Consider the following 19,243-nt stretch of genomic DNA (forward strand, 5'->3'; position numbering starts at 1 on the left):
GATCAGGAAAGGCTGGGTGGTGTAAGCAGATCAAGACTAGAGAAAGGAGAAAAGATGAGAGAAAATGTCAGAAATCCCCTACCTGTAAATTCATGCTGCAGGGCTTTTAGCCGTTTAGCTTGAAGCTAAATGTAAATTCAGAGAGATTTTTTTCACCACAAATCTGCTGTTGGCTGTTTGAATAACTCAGTGGATACACTTCATATTGATTCCTCTTAGCAGCTTTCAACAAGAATGCTTTAGGAAACAACATATAAAGCTAAGGGTAGAGAGGTAGGGAGGGCCAAGACAGGGACATGGAAGTCAGATCTGGAGTGTTACAGTTGAGTTTAACCCATTCCGTGGCAATCAGCAATTCATCATGCTACAGTGGCAATAGCCACTCACAAGCAAACAGAATCAGCAGGAAGACTTGAATCCCATCTGAAGGAGCCAGAGAAGGAAGTACACAGATAGACCCTTACTTATACTCTTGTAGATTAACTGTAGTCAATGGTAGCTCTGTGAATTGTGTGATTTTGTCACACCATGGCAGCATAAATATTATCAGTAGAAATAAGTCCTCACTTCTGCCAGCTAATAAGAGGGGAGAGATGTGTTTTAACACTTTAATCTTCCTAGATAAGATCTATATCTTTGGGACAAATGAAAGGTTCTTTGGCCTGTTGACTTTGGATAACCATGACCTGATAGTATGCAGACAGCTATCACCGAGAAGTGACTGTGTCTCACAGGGAAAACGGTGACATTTTGTGGCTTCTCTTCACTATTTTATATTCTGGTGTGAGTAAAAAACAAGGCACAGTCTCTCTCTTTCATTTTTCAATTTGGCCTTGAGATAGTTTGACCTTTAATCTTCTTAGCAGGGTGGATATGTAAAACGTGGGATCCCAAATCATCAGACCTCGAGAAACTCACATCTCCCCAATGCCCATGTTCACATGACATGAATGTACCTCTTAGAATAGTGCTTTTTGAAAAACCACAGGAAGGGTGTGCAGCTGAATATGATTATTTGAAATTCAATATGTTTTTCTTCTAGGTTCTCCTTCATACAGTATTTAAAATACCACTTTGAGCCTGTAGGCATGAAAAATACAATTTCTTTCCCATTTCACAGTTGGAAAAACTGAATTACAGAGAACAATGCTAGTAATTATCCATAATTAATAGAGGTGTGTATGCAAATCGGTCTGAGTAAGTGTGTGAAATTAGATGTAGTGATGCCAGACAGCTCTGTTCCTGTGTTTTTAGAATGTAATGTAAATTTCTGCATTAGTCAGGCATACAAATATGACTTTCCAAAAACATATGGATAATAAAAGTGAATATTATGTATGTATGTATTGTAATGTGTAAAACAAATTAGATGAATTATTGCAATTTGTTAGATAGGTGCATATCGAATGAACATTACTAATGGCTTTATAATGTTGGCTTGCAATGCACTATATAAATTTATAAATGGCTTAGGTCCAGCATATGGTATACTAGATTTGGGTATGCTTTGGTAATTAAAATGTGTGGGAAGAAATGAGTCTTAATTTCTTTTGGTTGCGGGAATTGATAAGACAGTGCATATAAAATACCTGAAAATAAATGAGAAACCAGTAAGTACATTAGGTATTTTTACTAGTCTTAATATTACCCGAAATGCACCAGGTAAAGTGTTATATTTAGAACTCAGAAGAGGCATCTTCGCCTTGATTTCCAGCATGATATATTCAGAAAATAAAATGTGAGGCTTATCTACCCATCTCTACAGAGTGAGATATATTCAGTTTTTCTCCTCCCATTTCCCTTCCATTCTCTTGGAGCCTGATTTGAAGAACCCATTCCTGGAAGAGACAGGTTGGGGCAAGGCTCTCTCTTCCTCCCCTGTAGGTATAGCCTGGCTTTTTGCTCATAAGCACACCAGTGTTCTTGGGGAGAAAACAAAAGAGGGGTAACTTCCAATTTATGTCAACCTAGTTTGCTCGTAGGTTGGATTGGAAACTGTTTTTGAACTTGAGTTTTGGAGAGTTTGTTTTGTTCTCAGAATGAGCTTTAGATAGCTTCATTAATCATGCAAACCCAGCCATGTGCAATGTGTTTTATCAATGGAAAAACAGAGACCGAGTGGCAAGCAGATGTGAACAAATCCAGCGCCATGCCTGAACCTGGGAGATAATCTCAAAGTTTCCCCGATCTACTTGCCACAAGGGATTAGCGATTGGAAAGGCTGTTCACTTGGGATAAATAATCAGATGGGAGACAAACAAGTGAGACGCGTTCGTTCCTCTTCTGTAAAAATAATGATAATACGGGCAGGGACTGGAGAAGGCTGACAGAGCCCAGAGAGCTCATGGGAGACTCTGCTTGGAAGCTGAAAAGACAAAACAATGATGGGTGTCCTTGTATTCCTTCCTTACAGTTGATTTCAGCGTTCTGATGCTGTTTTCATTGCCTCATGCAGAAACTATGCACCTCAGTTCCAGGGCATCTTCCAGAGAGACAGAAGGTTACATCTAAGTGGGTTAAAGGTAGAAGCCACCACTGCCCAGGCACACAGAGGGCCCTGGAAATGGCCTCAGGCAAATTGAGTGAGAAAATTCCCTCAGAAATTTAGAGCCCATTCTTCCTTCATTTTACAATTCAGTGAATTTTCTGCAGTGAGATAGTTGAGGTATTTATGCAAATATATGCAATTCAGGACTTATTTCAAAATGAATAAATCTGAATTAAAATTAATGGGAAAATCCACTATCAGAAACAAATCAAGGAAAGAACACCACTTATTTCTCTTTATATATAAATATGTTATTTATTTATATTATATATTACATATACTTATGTATATAATATATATACACATATATATATTGCATAAATATATATATATATATATACAAATATATATATATATATATATTTATTTATATATATATTGCATTCCCAGATGTCCTGAGGAACACAAGTGGTGGAGGATATGGGAGGATAAGAGTTATGATCCTCTAATGCAAGGCACTGAGGGAAAGGCAACTTGGGTGGAAGTGTCTGGGCTATAGGTAGAAGAGGGAGTCTTTCTCTCTACTGAACAAGAGCAGAAAGGGGCTTTTAAAATCACCTTGAGGAAACTAAGTTCTGAAATTCTTGAGGCCATTTGTCTCAAACAACAAATGCAAAACATAGGTAAAACTTGGGTGATGAAAATTAAGATTCCAAACAGATGACGACAAGATATATTTAATTGAATAAGGGACTGACACATAACAGTGGTGGCCAAAGTCAGACGTTCTTTCCATGGGTATTGGATCCAGAGTTGTCACTCTAAAGGATTAGTAGTCTGTAATTGTCTTGTCTTCCCATGGGAAAGTACATTTCCCATGAGAAGTTCTCTTTATTGAATAGAGAAGGAAAACGTGATTGGGTCCCTAGGACGGTGGCTTCCTCGGAAAGTACAGGAGACTTAAGAGAACTGACATTTTCTATGATCTTTCACACCAGTTCTTCATGAACAGCTTTTCAATCCCCACTAGCAGAAGCCCAAAGTATTAGTAGTAAGGTGAACTAGATTCTCTAAGATCTATCTATAAAAAGCTAACTACGGTCTACACACAACACAAAGTCAAACGAGGGTCATTCTCCAATCAACAATTCAGTGTGTGGGGAACAAAGTTCCACAGAATTGAATGGGTCAGCTAGTCAATGAAACTGCTCTCCAACAGTCTGCTGCTGTCCTTTGTGAACAGCATCTGGCTTCACTTTGCTCAACCACAATGCGCCATTAGATAAATATTTGAGTTTGTGGCTACAGAGCTGCTGTCACAGAGACTCTCAGAGTTATCAAGATACTGTGTGCAAGACTCATCTTGGACAGGGCATGACCTCTTTGCAAATGTGATCGACTGGGCCAGATGTGATGCCTGTGTGTGTGCTTTCTTATCAATAGATTTGCAAGATGCCATCATGTTAAAATGGTGTCGACTTCTGTAGCAACACTAAAAGTTAAATGTCTTAAAATAATTGTGGCATGTCAGGAATTCAAGATGGAATATTTTCTATGAATGCCATGCTTCATGTCAAGACTGAAAAGCAGGCACACTTTAACAGTTTTATTTTTAGTGGCCATGGTAAGGAACATTTTATTAATGCTTTAGGGAAGTTATTTTATTCAACAGAATTTTAAGTTTTGCACTAAAATAGCCTAGACTGCACTCAAAATTTATTAAGCTGTCTTGTCAGCCCTAGAAACCTTCTTTGACAAATTGTAAATATAATTAAAGCAAATTTGCTTATATGTGAGTGTATGCATATGCAAAACTTCCATCATTGGCACTTTGAAGATCTCTATCCAAGTAAGGACTCAACTTCAGCTTGGATGAGTTAATGAAACATTATCCATCTTCAAATTTATGAAACAGCAGCATTTCTTCCTATAATTCTGAGCACATTTTTCTTATAGTGTGTATAATAATCTTCTTTAATTGGATTTATTTTTTTCCAAACTAGGCCTCGCATGGCCTAGTTTCCATTTTTTTTTTTCACATCTTTGAGTGTTCTTTGCAAATCACTTTTCTGAGATTTAATTTCAATGGTAGGTTGGTTTCATTTAAATTTTCATATTATTTTAATTTTATTTGCCAATTTGCCTTTAAATACCCTTAAGCTAGAAAGTTGTGGCTGTGACTTTGCATCTAAATGTGATGCGGGAGGCAAAAATTTAATTTGGTTCTGTAGAAAGTTTTATGAGAAGAATACAGAATGGTAGTTTATACATTATTATTTGTGTTTTTAAAATTATATATGTTTAAAAGGTAAAACACACAGGTTAGCTCATAGTTAAGGAAAAGTAAGTAGTGTTTGTGTAATTGGATTGTGTTTAGTCTTTGGGGAAATACATTGTAAAATAGCAGTGACTAAGTTCAGAGCATATAAACCTTTTTGTTTGGGGTGGTCAGTGAGAACATTAATGTGCAGTTTTGTGGCCTAGAGAGCTAGGGTATATAGGCATCTCTGTTCCAATATGGGAACTCTTGATGACCTACAATAAATGTATATTGAAAATACATTACTTCCTGTCTGTTTAGCTGACTGACTTGAAGTTAAGTCAGTGGCACACCTGTTGCCCTGCTATGGTTGGGGCATCAGAATGTCTTGCTTTGCAGTGTTTATGGGGAAAAAGTAACTTCGAATAAATGTGAATTCTAAGAATATGTTTTTTTTTTCTTTGGGTTTTTTTTCCCCACACATTATATATTGGAGAATGACCCAGGAACAAAACTACAGTGATAAAAATCATACTGACCTTGAATGGGGTGGGGGACTGTGGGTAAAACACGTTCTAAAGGGGAAAAATGGTAAGCATCACAGAGGGTATAATACACACATGTTCTCCGGGTCAATTGCCCAAACAGTTACACAGCAGGAATTTCCATGCCTACAGAACCTCATCTCCAGTGCAGGGTTTATTTGCTCTTTCTGTTAAAATCCCAAAGACTGATATTAGTGAAATCATAAATATAACCCCTTATTAAAAATGATAAAGCAAGGGTAGAGAACCAGCACTAGTGGTGGCCCTCCAGAGAGAGTCCTCTGCTTAAAAACCCAACACCAAGGTGGTGGCTTCTTAGCGGGGAGAGACTAGAAAGGTTATAGAAGTTATGGACTTTTTCTTGGTTCTGGCTTTTGCCAGTGATAGATGGGAGAAGAGCAGTCACCAGCCGCTTCCTCTCCCTTATCCCTGGTGATATATTGCTTGGAATGACACAGTTTTCTCTGTAATCCATTTTTTTCATCCTACTTCTTGCTAGCTATCATAGTCTTCTCCAAAATTTGATAGGCAGCCAATCTTTGAGGAGATATCTTATTAAATAATAGCAAGTAGTTTTACTTGAACCCTGCAATCTTAAATAGGTAAGTCTCTCGCTTTCATAATCTGTACTTGGGCTTCTTCCTGTAGAGTAAGTATACTGATGGAATTCAGACATTAAGGGATCTTCCATTAATATTCCACATTTGACTCTAAATCTTCCCCGAGGCTCTTCCAGCAAGGTAGAATAACGTGGGAGAAACAGGGCTTCACTGCTTGCCAACTCCCAACTCTACAATGCAACAGAATTAGTGTGCCTTTCTATAATTTTAATTTAGAAGTTTATTTAAATAGTGATCAGTGTTAAAGGAAAGCCAACCAAAACCAAGCCACAGAGAGATGAGCACTTTCATGTTTGGTTTACCTCACATCTTGCACTGTAAGGTCAGTCAGGAAAAGTTGACTCCCCCTCTCCCTGTTCTTCAGGTCACTGAGACAATTCCCAGGCACCTTACATACTGTGCTCCCTAGCTTGGCTGAGAGTTGAATGTCAAAGGGACTGAAGTGCAGTGAGATAGGATTGGTCAATAAAGTCCAGAGAACAATTACGTCATAGTCCTACAAACGCCAAGCAGAAAACGTTATTTAAACCTTCACGGTGCATTTGCGATTAAGATTCCAGCTTTAATAACAAATACCTGAAGGGCTTTCACATTTATGTATGAGCTGGAGAAAACTGTCCCATACCATACTCTCTCTACTGTGTTTTATTTTATGATTACTATTATTATTCAGAGTGTTTACGTGACTCAGCTTATTACGTTCTCACTGCACTGTTCGCAGTTGGATGCAAGCATTCGGCCCAGCTTCCCACAAGTGCATGTGTATTGCTAAACCATGGTGTTTCTCTCCATTGCCTTGACAAGGACTTTGGGGCTGGTTATTAGCATCTTAACCCCGCCCTGTTAATAGCACATTAGGCTTATCATCCCTCATAAGTTAGTCTTGTTCTCTTCATTCTATCCTTCTGGCTTATCTGTTCTGAGGTACTTTTTCCTTCCTGACTCCCCATCCTCTCCACCACCATTTCTACTACCCTATAAAGTGCACAGCAGAATTGTTGGACTGCTGCAAGAGTGAATGGAAAAGTGATGCAGATACCAATTAAAACAGAAAAAAAAAAAAAACATTTCACACTGTTGATTTTCAAAACCAGAAAAGAGCAGGAATCTTGGGGGACTTTGTGTTTCTCCCTTGGATGTGGATCACTGAGGTCAAAGCAGATGAGTGGGAGATGTTAGGGACAGACTCTACTGTTGACCTTAGAGGCATAGGCTGTGGCGTTTTGTATTGTCTTTGCTTTCCTATTGGCTAATTGGGACATGTAGCTGCAACAGGTTTATTGGCTGATTCTTCTGGATATCATAAAAATAAAACTAACCAACTAACTAAAAAGCCAACCAACCAAGCAAGCAACCAATCAGCCAACCAAAACCAACCTAAATGGCTGTTAACATTTCACAAGGAAGCACTTTAAATAAACTGTACCAAGAAAAAGCTGAAATGAAGGGCAAGGTGTTTATATAAAAATGATTTCTGACTTCAGTTTTATTTCATTGGGAGTATTAGGTAACTATTCCTGGAACTCAACTCATTTGATACCCATTTTGAAATAAAAAGCAACCCACGTGCCCACTAGCATCTTTTTTTATCCATAGAGAGTCTTTGAAGGAGTATCTATTGTTATATACTGTATGCAGTTAGAACTCAATAATAGCTTGTTTTAAGGTGAAGTATCTGCAAGAATATGGTTAAGGAATCTGCTAAGTATTAAGTACCACAAAAAATAAAAAATTTAAAATAAAAAAATTGTGCCTTTAACACTGAACTCTTCAAATGTTGACTTAGAATGTTTTCTGAAGAGCAGATGTGAAGACTCACTGTTCTCATGGACTTCTTGGGCATTTTTTATTATCTAGTCAATTACAAGTTTATAAGTTCATAAACTTTGAAAAGTATAATGTGGAATGGAAAAGGACTCCCTTTACACAGGTGCAGAATGGGCCAGTGAAGATGTCTTTATTTTTATTCTCTTACCTTCTGTGGTCTTAATGGATTAACAATCTTCAAGAGCCCCTAAACTGATCAACAGAACTTTCCTCTCACATGGAAATAAGCCACTAACTTGGAACATTATTTGTGAATCTCAGCATTTCAAAGATTGAAGCCTTAGTCCTTGAGTCAGTAAACCTAGGCTGATGGGAGGTAGTGGGGAGAAGGAAAAACCAGGGCTCTTCACTGTACAGGAACTAAATATTAACGAGCCAGGAGAAAGGCTTCATGCAGGGAAGAAATAGAAGTTCAATGTTTCTTCACCTCCACACCACAAGTTCCAGCTCTGGACACTTTGGTTTACGTAAATGAATAATGTGTTGATCTAGAAACTGGCCTCTGGGAATTTCAGACTCAACTTTATAACACTTTGTTTTACTGATTACATTATTGCTGTGCAACAGGAAATCATGGGAACACAGTAATGCTTCCCTGATGGGTAAAGGACAAGCATGTGAAGTAAGAGCTTCCCATATGCATCACTTGGGAATAACTAACAACACTCAAACAATTGTCCATCTTTTTCCTCTCTTAAGAGAAGCACTGGGATAAAGTACGTCCATCATCTTGTGGGTAAATATCCAGTTATCTTTTTAAGAACATCGAGATGGTTATCACCTCTCTGTAGACTATAAAACTCGTTGCATCAAAAGAAATGCACATCTTCATTTATGGCATGAACATTGCTCTGTCTGAACTGGCTAAGGAGCTGGTTCCCAGCCCATGTGTATTGTGCTGCTGGATTCACACCTTTAGAAAAATGTGAAATGACCCACTTAGTTCAGACATGAGAAAAAATACGTCAAACGTATTATTCAAATATATACACTAAAGCAGTCTTTGGCAGTGTACTAGAATGTGAGGAAATTGAGAACAAATGAGAGAGAAATGCTTCCAGTGGCTTAGGAAGAAAGCATTAGAAAAAATGTATTCTTGCATGATCATTCAGTTATTTTGACCCCTGTGGAGAGGTGAACAGAGAGTGGAGAAGGTACATATATATGTTGCTGAGGACAACGGATGGCAAATTGACACTGCAGAAGTCAGCATGTCACTGAGGTGGACAGGGATGGAAATGTGCTGACTAGCCATTAAGGATGAATAATCATGAACTCAGGGATGCTGGCTCTGTGTCTCTACCTGCTGCTGCCTCTGGCTGGCAGCAGCTCACCAGCTGCTGTATCTGCTCTGGCCCAGCTTGGTCAGCATAGCACCCTGCTGCACACACAGTGCTTCTGTCAGAACCTCTGGCTACAGACACCTCTCCTGACACTAGTGGGCAGAGGAACACCAGCTGCTTTATAAGGGCCTTTCCTCCCTTCTCCCTTTAATCTCATTGACTTTGAATGTGAAAAATGGGCAACCTACTTATGCAGGCATATTGTTCCTTTTCTTTCTTTCCTTTTCCTTTATTATTTCACTCCTGTCTTTCTATCCTTGCCTGCCTTCTCCTCTCTTTCTTCTTTTATTGTTTAGGCCCGTGAAAATGGGCCCACTATAAAGTCCCATCTCCAAGACTCAAGCTATGCAGGTTGTGATGATATGCTTTCTGAACCTAACTGATGGAGTTTGGGTGGTCAGGTAGCCACACTGTTTGTATCACAAAAGACATACACCCTTTCCCCTTGAAGTTCATAACTGGGCTGTGCGTCTAAGAAACAGAGTTGTTAGCTAATGTTCTACAATGGCAATAACTCCCCACTTCAAAACCTAGTGATATTTCACTTGATCTTCAGAGGGTGCACAGTATCTTAACTTTGTCATACAGCAGGGAAACAATCGTTAACCAAGGTGAAGGCATATGCTGCGTATACATGCTGCATACAAAACTGGTACTTGTGCATGCCTGACTGTGTAGAGGGCAGTATGGGACCACTGAGGAGACGGCCACCATCGTTTACAGCACCGTGTACTTCATAGTTTCGGATGACTGTCCCCAAATCATGAAGGACATTATAATAGGAAACATTTGACCCATTCCCTGATTCTCAGTTTAGAACTAGAAATCCTCTAAAATTCTTCATGCTTCGTAATTTTACCATGTTAAATTCTTTTAGGGATGGGTGTGATGGGTAGTTCTCTTTCATTAGATCTTACAAGTGTCTCCACAGTCTACAGAGCCCTTACTCTGCCTCTCTGTGTGAACATTCTCTTCTCAACTTCTTCTTCCTCAGCTTTAAGGCAATGTTTTATTTGTTACTGGAACTGCGTGACTATTGTGCTTTTCCCATTCTCTATCAGATGAGAAAAAAATATATCTTAGTGTGGTACCTAATTGTTCATTTTCTAAATAATCTTGTTGTTGCATTTTCTATTTTGTGGTCCCCTTAAAATCCTTTCTGTTAGGTGCATGATATTCTACTTGAGTGGGTTCTTTCAGGTTCGTCAGAATCTCAGATTTAGCATTGCATCTGGGAGTCCTTAGGTCTGGAAGAAATGGGTAAATGCATCTCCTAACTTATAGTTCCCCAAAGGTCTGTGGAGTGTTGTTACCAGTTGGAGTGAAGAATATTGATGTTTAGTCTTTAGAGATATGTAAGCAGGATGTGAGTCTTCAGCCTCATGTTGATGTAGCATTTGTATAGCTCTCCCCCATGAAACTACCACAGACCGAAGCCAGAGTATGAAAAATGAGAAACTTAAGGACATGTCTGGGGAAGTTTATGGTTGTTGTTTTACAAAAGTAGTCTTAGATATTCAGCAACTTCCAAAAAACTTTAATACTACTCTTCAAGAGAACTCTCACTTAAATTGATTTTTCTTCAAAGAATCCCTTTTTCCCTTGAAGGCTCATCTAAATTGAATACAACGAGATGAAGACATCTTTCCTAACCATAGTAATTTTTTTCTAAATGAACACATATAGAGTAAAAAATAAAATGTTTAGCAGTTTGCTATTTTAAAATAATAATAAAACCTTTAAAGCATTTTCTATTTAATCTAAGTGAATTTTGTGGCTCAGAAAATCCCAACCATTTTCCTTTACTTATTCTGATAAATAAAGCCTTTGTGTTCCACATATTATCATCTTTCCATGACCCCATTCAGCATTCTCTGTCTCTCAGGGACCTTTGAATTTGGAATTATAGCTATCTGACCAACAAGGCTGTGGAGTTCCAGACATGACTGGACATGCTATCATTGAGCAAGACTCCAAGGTGGGGTCTCCTACCATTCATGCTTTTGAAAAGGACTGATTCCTTCTCCACCATATGTCAGCGTTTTCTCTGACCTTCAGAATGCTCCTTTTCCCACAGTTCTACCTCTGCTACAAAGGATCAAAAATGTAATCCTTCCTGCCACAGGAAAACCACCCTACAGACCCCATTTCTTCTTCAAATTTTATATTATGCTTTAAACATTTAGTTTACCTTTCCTCTTGTGTTAGAAAAAACACTTTCTTTTTCCAGCCTCTACCTTTCCCAGGATGTCACCTGCTCTTACTGGACATTGTCACCTGCTCTTACTGGACATTGCTTTACCAATAACTACTTGCTGCCGTATTGTAAGAGTCATCTACTTCCTGACCCCTAATTTACCCCAGTTTCATAAAGAGGTCACCACAAGTAAATATATTTTCTTTGATTTTTCTTGAAGAACAACCAACTAGGACAGAAAAATGAAACTATGTAACAGATGAAAAAACTAGGAAGTTATTCAAAGTAAGAGAGTACAGAGAACAGTTCTTCTATTTGTAAATATTGCTATCCATGGAGACCGGCAGCCTCCACTCTGGGTTCAGTGGGCATATCCTCAGTTTTGTGTAGCTTTACCTTTAAGGAATGCAGGGTAGATTTCAAGTCAATATGAGGAAACTCTATGACTTGCATGGTGTCAGGATCTGTTTTGACATACTTACTGAAAAGGACTAAGCTGGCATTGGTGACGCCGAGCTTGTTGGCAGCCACGCAGGTATAGTTTCCATAGTGTTCCTCAGTGACGTTGGTCACTGTCAGGGAGGACTGGCCCTCAGTGCTCTTAATCTCAAGGCCATTTGCACTGTTTATCCTAAGAGTAAAAAATAGAGTTAAAGTGAGACAGATGAAGGGCAGGGATTTTGTGGTTTCTTCCTCATCTTGTGCTGCAGTTTTTAAAGAGAGGAGAGGAAATGGAGTCTTATCTTTCCTCACTTACTCATTATAATCATGCAGCTTCTATTATTAGAACTGATCAATGTCCATCCACAAAGAAGACACAGCAATGGATGAGTCCCATTAAAACTAAGTTTCTACTACATTCAAGGAAGATATGTAGGTGGAAGTTATTAGTTGAACCACATTCCTTACTATTTAAATTCATTTTGAGCGCTTTTCGGTTCAGCTTAAGGGCTACAATTTCTAAGTGATGCAATAAAGAAGATGTTGAAAAGGAAAAAAATGTACAATATTACAGAGGAGTGAGGTCTTGCTACTAGGCTCTGGGACACTTTGAGATCATGATTTGGAACTTAGGTTATAAAGGGTTTGGCATGTACCTGGTGTCATCCCGGTACCATTCAAAGTCAGGTGCAGGCACTGCTGAGGCCTCACATTTGAGGGAAGCTTGTCGTCCTGTGGTGGCTTCGTTGCTCTTAGACTCCGTGATAGTGGGAGGATCTGTAGCAGGAGCAGACAGAGATGGTTACTATGTGAGAGCAAAGGATGCTTTGAGAACAAAGGATGAGTACACAGGTTTACATGAAAGGGGGAACCTCTAGAACTGGTACCCAAGGCAGAGTTAGGAAAAGCATCAGGTTGGAGAGATCCAGGAAAGCTATTTATGTGGAAGCATCATTGACATGCCTCATTATCAGTAGATAGAACTGGTCATCAGCAAGCTAAAGTAAAGTGAAAAATGATTGATAGACTGTACATTTGGCTAATATAATGCTTAATGGCATTTTATGTCTATGAAATCCAAGCTTTCTTTTTCTCTCCTTCTCAATCACCTCGTTGTGGTTTATAATATTTGCATTTTTTTCAGGAAGTCATGAGACCAAATAGTAGTTTTTTAAAATTTAATTTAAATTACATGTATATATGCATGTCTCTGAGTGGGTGCATTGTATAGGTTAAGGGTTGGAGCCCATGGAGTTCACAGAGGGTACTGGATGTCCTGGAGCTTCTCATTGATCTTTCACTCACAATGGCAGGTAGATATCTCCATCTCTTTCTGCCTGTTTGCCTGTTTATCTATCTATCTATCTATCTATCTATCTATCTATCTATCTATCTATCTATCATCTATCTATCTATCTATCATCTATCTATCTATCTATCATCTATCTCTCTCATCTATTTATTATCTATTTATCTATCTATCATATATCTATCTATCTATCATCTGTCTATCTATTTATTATCTATTTATCTATCATCTATCTATCTATTATCTATCTATCTATCATCTATCTATCTATCTATCATCTATCTATCTATCTATCTATCATCTATCTATCTATCTATCTATCTATCATCTATCTATCTATCTATCTATCATCTGTCTGTTGTCTGTCTTAGAAAGCCTTTGAGTGGTCCTTATAAAACTATAGTTGACAAGATGAAGTAAAAACCTCATCTGATAGTCCATCTTTGCCATAATTCTTTACATATTTTACTAAAGTGAAGTAAGAAATAATGGGAGACAATCTTCTGGGCCCAATGATGTTTTTACCCATGTAATGTTTGAGAAAAAAAGACTTTTCCAGGTCAAGGGAGTTGGCTCAGTCAGGAAACCTGAGTTTGATTCCAGTGCCCATCTAAAAGTCATCCCAGGAACCTATAATCCTAGGGCTGGGGAGGTGGAGACAGGAGGATTCGCTGGGGACTTCTGATCAGGCAATTTAGCCTAACTGATGAGTTAAAGAAATTGGATGGCAGTCCTGAAGGTTATACATGAAGACTCCATGTACATGTTCACCAGCACCATGCCATACCACAGCACACAGATAAGAGAGGGACACAGAAACAGAAAGAGAACTTTTTCATCTAAGGGATATTTTCCAGGGAATGAAAACTTAGTTGTGTGTATGGAAAAAATAGGCCCAAGCACCCATTAGGTTATTCAGATTTTGTGGAGGAAAACTTAACTAATAAAACAAAAATTACCATACACAATTCACTTAAATATCTGGACTACCCTATTTCTGCTTGTTTTTTACTTTGTTTTCCTATAGCTTTGGAAATTAGTTTTAAAGTTTTCTGTCTATAGAATGTTTGGTCCTGAGTTAGAATTGTGTTGAAAAATGTCAGGCCAGACTGCAGTTTCAGTTTATTTCCATCTCATTTTACTGTCAATATAGATTTGTTTTTTGGTCATTTTCAGAGAGAAAAGAGTAAGAAGACAATTTTTAGATAATGCGGTCAAACCATATGCAAACATTAGTTCAGGGTATTGATATTGGTATTCTTTTTTAGCTTTAGACTTAGCTGCTCATTTTCTTAAAGACACAAAATGAGAAGATGCTATACTGAAAAGCTAAACAGAAAAAAAAAAAAAAACAAAAAAACAACAAAACCCTGAACTGAAAGAAGGGGCCCTGGGACATAGTTTTGGTGTAGTTTATGGGAATTTCACTTGAAAAGTACTTAGCAATTCTCCCAGCCAAATTCTTAAAACTTAACTGTCAATATTATTATAGCACATGCATCTTTATACTCTTAACCATTCTTCCATCTAAATTTCTAGCTTTCTGGATAATTCATTTATCTACTCCATAGGTTAGGAGGTAGATTTAGTGGTCACACTTAGGAAACCTGAAAAATGAGCTTTGAGCCTAGATTTAGAACCATCCACATGAGTTTAAGTTCTTCCCCCCTTCCTTATCTTTTCAAGGAAGAAGACAGCTTAAAATGATCAGTAAGGTTTCAATGAAAATCTTTTTATCTGTGTCTGGCTACCTAGGTCATGAAAGCCCATCAGTTCAAAGGATAATGCATGAATTGGATATATTTGTGCTGATGGTAGAATTATTGGTAGAGGGGAGAAGCATAAAATAAAGAAGGTTATAAGCTTAGATTTAAATTTGATATATGTGAGTTTAATGTGAGGCTTGGCCCCTCCTTGTTCTCTCTTATTAGAGACTTTAGTACTTTGCCCAGAGTCACAGTGCTTCAATTCCAGCATCAATAAAGTTCTGGAGCAGCAGGGAGGCCTATTTGGAAACTGATGAAGGAATTTAGGAAAACCTGCACCAGGGTTATAGTAAAAAAGATGGGGAGTACAGATTTGAAATATACAGAGCTTTAGAAATGATAACTTAGCAATGAACTAGATGTAAAGGGGAAGGGAGGAAGGCTAAAGGGATAACATTTGGGATTTTTTTTTCTGGCCATCAAGAGATGCTATTCACCAAAATAATGTATAAAAAGGCATAATATGGCTCAGTGAGTTGAATTTGATGAAAATGTATGAGAACCTGAGTTCAGATCATCAGCACTCATGTAAAAAGTTAAACATGTAAGTGCATGTTTGCAATGCCAAGGTTGGTCAAGTTCTGATACATTCCTGGCCAAGCATCTCAGCCAAATTGGTGGACTCCATGTTCAGTGAGAAATCCTGTCTTAAAACAAAGACAAAACCAAAACCAAACAAACCACTAAGGTACAGAACAACAGAGGAAGACACCTAAAGTTAATTTCTATCCTTCAAACATATGCACACACATGCATCTCGTCTCACACACACACACACACACACACACACACACACACACACACACACACACACACACACACACCACATCAGTAAATAAGGTAGAGATGACCAACAGTGTGATAACTTAGTCCATTTAATTTTGTATCCTCACTTATTTTTATCTTTATCCTGCTCCTCGGACACCTGTGCTGTTAGTTTGTAGCTCAGTGGTCCACAGATTATGGTAGAAAAGACAATGTTACTTCCAATTCTATAGTTTTTTTATTATTTAATATCGAAAATGAATCTCAAGACATGTTTGCTTCTGGAGTTACATGCATATAATTGACAAAGTCTTAGTGGGGATTGATGTTTCATTGCTCTGCCATTTGCCTAGTCAAGAAAAACACCCTTATATTTTACCACAATCACTTCCATCACCACCATCACCATGACCACTGTCAATACCACAACCACCACCACCAACACCAGCAGCAGCAGCTTGACAGGGTATTGCTGTAGTATATTCTTTCAAAGTCCTGACAGTATCAGGATCACAAGTCCCAGATGTATAATTTTGCAAAACATTCCTTGGTCTGCTTAATTTTTTATTATTTAATATACCTATTACTTGGTTTCTATTATTATAAAAATTTGGGAACACATTGAGTTTGTCTCATCTCTTTTCTTTGTCCTGTTTGCTTGTTTTTTTGTCTGTCTTTTTTTTGGAGATAGTGTTAACTATGTTGTTCCAAGTTCCTTAGATTTCAGATCCTTCTGTTTTAGAAGAATAGTTCTTTGAACTTTTGGAATTTAGCTAGATGTAGAGCCTCTCCTTTCTGTTCTCATAAAGGCAGACATCTCAGCCCAGGGTGCCTGGGGGGTGTGTGGCTAGGTGAATATGCTCAGGTACTACTTGGTACCACTTCTATTTTGACCTCTACCATGGAAGCAATTAACCTTTCCAACTTATCCTTATTTCTGAATTTGTTTGGAATGTGAGCAGAAAACAAGGTAATGGTTTATTAAGCTGACAGAGGCCCTAGCATGATGAAAGCTATCTACAAACTTGGAGTAAGTGTACTGAATTCAGAAAAAAGGATGACTTTAGTCAATCACCAAGTCCAACTACTTTTTTTTGTGTCTTTTAACCTGGCAAGTCCCTTCTAGCAAAGTCAATTCACAGCCACTAATAAGGGGCACAAAAGCTTGTTGCTCCTCTTACTTCTCAAATAACATCTTGGTCCAGACCTTCTTCCATGGTTTTTGTGAGTGGACATTTCAAAGTTCATTTGGAATGAATTCTGTGTAGCTAAGGCTAAAAAAGATTGTTATGAATTATACTGTAGCAAGCCTTGTAGAGTTAAAATAATACATGTGCCTGTTCAAAATATGATTATAATAAAAATGTGTTTTCTAAAAATGCTGCACAGATAGATTCGTTGTCATTCTTTACATGATGTTGGAAGAGCTTATGTACAATTGTCAAATGATTCCTCCAGTTTTATTTTTAACTATAAAATTCCAGGTCCTGAAAATATTAGTCAGGACTTTCTTATTCTTATATCTCAACAAAATTCTTTCATCAAAACAGTGATAATAAGGATAAGAGTGGTTTAGGCAAAAGCGCTCATGCATTTAATCTTCCTAATATTGGGAAAGATGGCAAAAACAATAAAATTTGAATAAGGGGTGTGATTTACAACACTATAGACACCCATTAGCACTGTTTCAGATGTCAGACATCCTTATTTGTCCAAATGACAGCCCTACGAGTTATGCATTGGTCGTGTTATTTGGAGAACAAGAAAGGAAATTTGCAGAGGGTTAGTAGCTTGTTCAAATACATCTGAACAGTGTTTGCTGAAGTAAAGATTTAGATCCGTGTTGATCATGTTCTGACCCTCTCTGAAATGCTTCGTTTGTCTGAATAAGTTCTTTCATTTTATTTTTAAGATTTATTTATTTTATGTGTATGAAGTTCCTGCTCACATATACATCTGTGCACCGTTTGCACAGAGCCCAGTGCCCTTAGAGGTCAGGGAGGTCAGAAGAAGGCATCAGCCCCAGGAACTGGAGTTGCAATGGCCGTAAGCCTCAACGGCTACGTGAATACTGGGAACCAAACCCAGTTTCTGTATAAGAACGATAAGTGTCCTTAACCACTGAGCCATCTCTCCAGCTCCAGGAATCGACTCATAATAAGGAAATAAAACATTATTTAAGGAATCTTGAAAGGTAAACGTTGCAGACTTCTGCAAATGTTTACAGAGCGCTGGAAAAAAATGGCAGACCATATAGTGACGTAGTTGGTATATTTCTAAATTGGGAACCTGAAGGTTCAGCCCTGACTTTCTCTTGTGCCTATACTGTTGCCATACACAACATCTCTCTTTTCAGCCTCTTGCCTAGGAATACAGACAATAACATCTACCCATATCATACATGGGTGTAAAGCAAATATTGTATTAAGTCACATGTAATGAACTCTTGCAGCATGAAGTAGGTACATCAATTGCTTGTTACCACTATTGCTTTCTTCGGGATGGGTGGAGAAAAATTTGAGTTAGACCCAGGAGTCTAAAGTCTGCCATTCATAAGTGCTTTGGGTCAGAGAATGCTTACATCCTGTGTATATATGAGATGGGGTGTGGAGGGTATATGAAACTAGAGACATAGTTGGAGTTACGCTGGTAGTGGGAGATCTGCAAATCTGGAAGGATGTGGGTGAAGAAAATAGTTATGAACAACTCTATTCTATGAAATTCTCAATATCTAAGTGACAATGTTACTTGAAAAATATGAGACCAGCACAGAGACTAGATAGGTGTTGCCATGAATAACTTGTGGTCTCACTTTACACTGAAAAGTTATTCTTCTAAATTTGCTTATCAGGTAACCTCTGAATCAAAGTACTGAAGAGTATAGTTAAATTACACACTTAGGTCCTGGAAAGCTTTCCTAGAGGTTACACATGCCTGTTCCTGTACTCAAGAATCTGCCAGCTCTCTATAGTCACCTGACAGCTTACAACTGTTAGTAATTCCAGACCCAGGGGATTCCATGCCTTCTCTTGGCCATTGTAGGTATCCCCACTCAAGTGTATACTCAACAGGTGGTGCATGTCGTTCAGTTACTTCTGCTTTTTCTAAACTAATGCACATGTAAGAGCTTTGTGAATGTCCATGCCACCAGTCTCCCACCATTTGTCTAGGGTGAGCCATCTAGTTCTAGATGCAGAGTTGGGTGAATGGGAAATAAGGAGAGGAAAGAGAAATTGCAAAGGTTGTCAATGTGAGGCTGAAAGAGAGAGAGAGAGAGAGAGAGAGAGAGAGAGAGAGAGAGAGAGAGAGAGAGAGAGAGAGAGACAGAGACAGAGAGAGACAGACAGAGAGAGACAGAGACAGAGACAGAGAGACAGAGAGACAGAGAGACAGAGGCAGAGAACAAACCATGAGTAGGCAAAAGGTAAGGCAGTAGCCAGTTGTGCAGATAGAAGACTGAGATCTAGGAACTGTGTTTAGGAATTTCCTCAATACTAGAAGTCCATTCTAGGAAGAGGAGTCTGAATAAAAGCAATAGCATGCACCTGTTGAACACTTGCTCTGTGGTAGATGCTATCCTAGAGACTCATTCATACATACTGGAGGGTGCAGTTGAGAGTGCAAAGCCAGGATGGTGTATTTCTGTGGATGATATAATCTGTCCCTCCATAAGACCCAGAAA

The 19,243-nt window shown here is 38.4% G+C and overlaps 1 protein-coding gene across 2 annotated transcripts in view; it reads right to left on the minus strand.

Moving 5' to 3' along the window:
- Positions 1 to 19,243, minus strand: part of LSAMP (limbic system associated membrane protein) — a gene marked incomplete at both ends in the record, with an annotated part of 2,089,443 nt that overhangs the window by 18,745 nt on the left and 2,051,455 nt on the right. Inside the window, 3 exons of one of the 2 annotated variants that reach the window (XM_080918680.1) lie at positions 5,288 to 5,323; positions 11,763 to 11,911; positions 12,378 to 12,498. In XM_080918680.1, the coding sequence (XP_080774806.1) occupies positions 5,288 to 5,323; positions 11,763 to 11,911; positions 12,378 to 12,498 (306 nt within the window). The remainder of the gene's footprint in view (positions 1 to 5,287; positions 5,324 to 11,762; positions 11,912 to 12,377; positions 12,499 to 19,243) is intronic. The other variant, XM_080918681.1, reaches the window with a different exon arrangement.

Source organism: Micromys minutus (assembly GCF_963924665.1).
Source record: "Micromys minutus genome assembly, chromosome: 7".
Classification (NCBI taxonomy): Eukaryota; Metazoa; Chordata; class Mammalia; order Rodentia; family Muridae; genus Micromys; species Micromys minutus.